Source organism: Macadamia integrifolia, unplaced genomic scaffold (genome assembly GCF_013358625.1).
Source record: "Macadamia integrifolia cultivar HAES 741 unplaced genomic scaffold, SCU_Mint_v3 scaffold_180A, whole genome shotgun sequence".
NCBI lineage: Eukaryota > Viridiplantae > Streptophyta > Magnoliopsida > Proteales > Proteaceae > Macadamia > Macadamia integrifolia.
The window spans coordinates 148,816-153,106 of NW_024870632.1; the positions used below are offsets into that span (position 1 = coordinate 148,816).

The window sequence follows — 4,291 nt, forward strand, 5'->3', positions numbered from 1 at the left end:
CAGTCAAAGACTCTAAAATCGCAGTTGAAGAAGGTGCATGTGAAGAACATTGACCATCCGAATCATCATCCATGGGACCAAAAGCAAGGCTTCACAGAGAACCTAAAGGTCCACCACATATCCACTAACAAGACTAGAAGAAAGGAGGCAGAAAAGGAGACAAGGGCGAAGGTTTTCTTCGTTATTCTGGGTTTCCCTTTAGTCTCTTTTTTCAGATTTATTAAAAAGTTTGTTAGAGAGAGAGAGAGAGGTTTTTGTAGATCCACCGGAAATTTTTATTTGGTACCATTTCCGCCTAAAAAGAGAAAGGTCATTGCAGATCCATCGTCTAGCTTGATCTTCTCCCTCCTGGTCTTGTGCTTTGTAGTCGATGAGTTAGAACCTTTCAGATTAGGTGAGAGGACTACATACGGGGTGGGGAGTGATATTTCCACTTCATAATATAACTACAGTGAGTGACATTGCAGTATCATAGAATATGGGGTTTCATTTTTATAATTTTGGTGTCACTTTAAATTCAATTTTGAGGATCTCCCCCCTAATAGTTTTACAAGCATACTAACTATTGAACAAGTTCACAACTTCAAGGAATGGAGAGGGCAACACCAAAACCTCTTCATAGCGAGAGAAAGAGAGAGAGAGAGAATAAATAAGATCTATAATTCACTTAGGCATCCTAATTTATATAATTAAGATATTTCTATCTTAATTTATGAATACGAAATTGTTCTATCCTCTACGGGAAACTCTCTTAATATCAATGTCTTATAAAACAACCCAACAAATGAGATCTGTAATTCAGCTTAGGTATCTTAAATTTATGGGAAATTATATATATATATATATATATATATTTTTATTTCAAAAAAAAAAAAAAATGTACCATTGATTGAACATAAACCATTTTTAAAATATTAAAAAACAAGAGTATTCTCCAAGAGTGTGGACTACATCATCGCTCCTCGCCTCTCTCCTTCCCCATTGGGGTAAAGATGTCATTTAAAGGGGGAGGAGAGAGAGAGAGAGAGAGCCACATGGGGACAGAACAATTTCCACAAAAAAAAAATGAACAACAATAACAGGAAAAAAATAGCAACTCGGTGCACAAACCTCCCTCTATGGCTTGGGAGAAGCAAATGTACACAACCTTATGCCCCACTTCGCAGGAGACTGTTTCCAGAATTTTGAACATGTGAACATGTTGCAATAATACAACTTACCCATTGTACCACAGGCTCGCCCAATCAACAATAGCTCGCCCAATCAACAATAGCAGAAAAGAAATAAAAATATATAGAAAGAGCATTCGCATAATGTGCATCATCCCAATGACTTCATAGTTCCTTTGGCACTGTATATAAATAACTAACGACATAGAAAATTCGGTCCCTTGCCATATCTACATCTATTTACAACCAAGGCCTACAGGTTCAAGAATCTACCTAAGTTTTGCAAAACGGGCAACTTCTTGCTAACAAACAGATCTCTGTTAGCCTCAATGTCAGCTTCAGTCCACCTGTCTGTTTAATCACAGCCCACAGGTACTCCTTAAAACTCATCAAGCACATCTTCCTCCTTAGTTTGCTTGGGTGCAAAATGCATAAATTCCTTTGCTCCTATTTCCAGAAATTTTGTAGAGAGCAAATTGGAAATATCATACACTTTCTTCTTGAAAGTTTTCGAGCAGCTTTTGTCACCCTCATCGACATCCTGGACTCCTCCTTTAACAAGACAACCTACCTGAGCACCCTCCATATATGCCTTGCAGGCCTCCAGAATATCATACGCATGCTTGTAAAAATGCCCTGTGACAAAATCTTCAAAATTCTGCAATCCAAAAGATTAGTTGGATTAATCAACCCAAAAGACTATGTAGTTAAAATAGTCACCCATTATATGATTGTTAGAGTACATTAATCGATGTATGCTTGCATGCACATCCACATATTCAAAGAAAGATTACTACCTTCTTGCCAAATGCAATGATTTAGGTATTGAATTCGGGGATGGGACCAATCCCAAGTGAACTCCACTAATGGCTGATAGTTTCTTGATCAATGTGAGGACTGGGGAGATCTGTGGTAACATACAGTAGCAGCTAGTTTGGTCCCAGTCGATCATGAGTTAACTCGGCCATTACAATACCAAAACCTAAATCCATGCTGGCATGACAAGGCACGCACATAATCACATGGTCATTGGATTGAGAGACCACTATTTTTATTTTCAAATCAACGCACCAATCTTTCGATTCACCAATGCACCAAATTTCAACAGTTAAAATGAAACCTAGTGTTTCCAATTGAGCCAATTTTCTTGATCCCCAGCCAGAAGCCATCCCCAACTTTAATTTAAACCACCGAAATGATGGCACATGGAATATTGAACTTCTTTTTATCTATCCCTGGCAAGGGCCTGGGGAAAGTCTTGGAGACACAAAAAAGAACAATTGAGAATGCCAAATCTAAAGGCTTGAATTCAGAAATTAGACAACCCTGTTAAACAATTTTTTTGGAGGTTGTTAAATCCGAACCAGTTTTTCGTTTGTTTTGAACCAACAGTTCAGTGGTTGGGTCGGTCTGATCGTGGGGCATTAGATGGGTAATTATTTCTTTTATTTGATTGTTATTAAGTGATTTACTAAGGCTGTGTCCAGTACGGTTTCTTCTTATTTACTATTCTTATTCCAGCATTTTTTTTTTGGGTGAATTAATAAATGAGTTAAAAGAAGGGGGAGGGAGAATATATCCCCTAAAGGAGATTACAAACCCTATAAGGGTAACCAGAGTCCAAAAGGACAGCATCCAAGGCCCAGTGGGCTTGAGGAGTGAAAAACATGACATGTCTAATACAACTCAAAATCCACATGGGCATAAAAGGGAGCCAGAAGCCCAACAACATAAAATACAAAAGCCCACATGGGATGAACAAGAACCCAGAAGCCCAAAGGAGAGGGGCAAACAGGGAAAAACAGGTAGGGTTCCACCAAACCCTACTAACTGATCTCAACACTCCCACATCCAGCCGACAAGACAGAATTGAAGTTCCGACAGAAAAGGCAGGAACAGCGGCGGGGCATGGGCCTTGCGGAGGGCCACGGCCAAGAGAGAAGCTAGCCTTGCGGAGGAGAGAGCCGCAGATGGGGCGCGGGCCTTTCGGAAGGCGACAGTGAGGTGGCAGTCGGTCGAGTGTGGCTGGCAACCTTGCGGGTTGTAAGCCTTGCAAAGAGCTTGCCAAGAAACCACCAAGACAACGATTCGATCAGAGAGCAAACGTGAAAACGTTTGGTCTGCCAAGGATCCAGAACAGAACTTGGAAGGTCAGTGGCACAAGCACACTCAAACACACTCAAACAGTGCAATAGGCCCAGCAAGTGTCAGTGGAGGGGGGGAGCCAACGAAGCAGTCAAGGAGCAGGTCAGAGCAATGGATGGACGCGACAAATCAAAACCTGATCAATCATCAACTCGAGGAAGAGGGAGAGCAGTGGCAGACCTCGAGGACGCCGGTGGAAGGAGCCAACGAGTCCTACCGGGAGGACTAGGGGAATCCCAGCAAGACCATCACCAGATCTAGGTCAAAACGGGAGTGGAAGGGATGGGGAGACGACAGCGAGTGGAACACGACCTCCCAGACGTGTGAGACCGAAGAAGAAGAAGAAGAAAAGGAGAGTGAGCAGAGGATGAGAGGGGGAGGGAGAGGGAGAGGACGAGAGAAGGAGAAGAAAGGATGGGGAGGGGGAGGGGGGGAGCATCCTGGCCTTATAGGCAGCGGCACTATAAGGTTTTTCCTTTTCCGTTGCGTGAGCGTTATAAAAACCGTTGGAAAGAGATGTACAAGTGGTAGAGTGTGACACTCGGTATCTATTCCAGCATTTTAGTTGATTTACAACAATACAAAATAGTCCTTTGCATGGGGGAGTTCTTCTATTCATCAGTTTAGCATTGCTTTTTGGAAAGTGTGTCACTTGGACTCTCCAACACCACCTATGGCTAAAGAGTCCCATGTTAATTTGTTGTTTTTCTTTAATCTTTATTTAAAGCTTGCAAGAGGTAGAGTGATACATTAACAATTGTGTGGGCCAGCTTGAACCCGATTGGAGGCCCAGACAAAGAACTGGGTCCAATTTGAGCTTTGGGTCCAATAGAATATCTAGGCTTTAATTGAGAATCATATTGTAATCTTTTAGGTCCAACGGTAAGGTATGAATGTTGCAACCTGGTGGTCAAGTAGTCAAAACAGCCTCTCGACATTCTCGGGTTAAGGCTGCGTAGTTCTCACCCCCCCCCCCC

At 42.1% G+C, this 4,291-nt stretch overlaps 1 protein-coding gene across 1 annotated transcript in view; it reads right to left on the bottom strand.

Annotated features, from left to right (window-relative positions):
* Window positions 1-1,270: 1,270 nt before the first annotated feature.
* LOC122071055 (putative ubiquitin-conjugating enzyme E2 38) overlaps window positions 1,271-4,291 on the bottom strand; it is a 31,356-nt gene continuing 28,335 nt past the window's right edge. Inside the window, exon 8 of the mRNA XM_042635320.1 lies at window positions 1,271-1,827. Within this exon, the coding sequence (XP_042491254.1) occupies window positions 1,549-1,827 (279 nt within the window). The 3' untranslated portion in view covers window positions 1,271-1,548. The remainder of the gene's footprint in view (window positions 1,828-4,291) is intronic.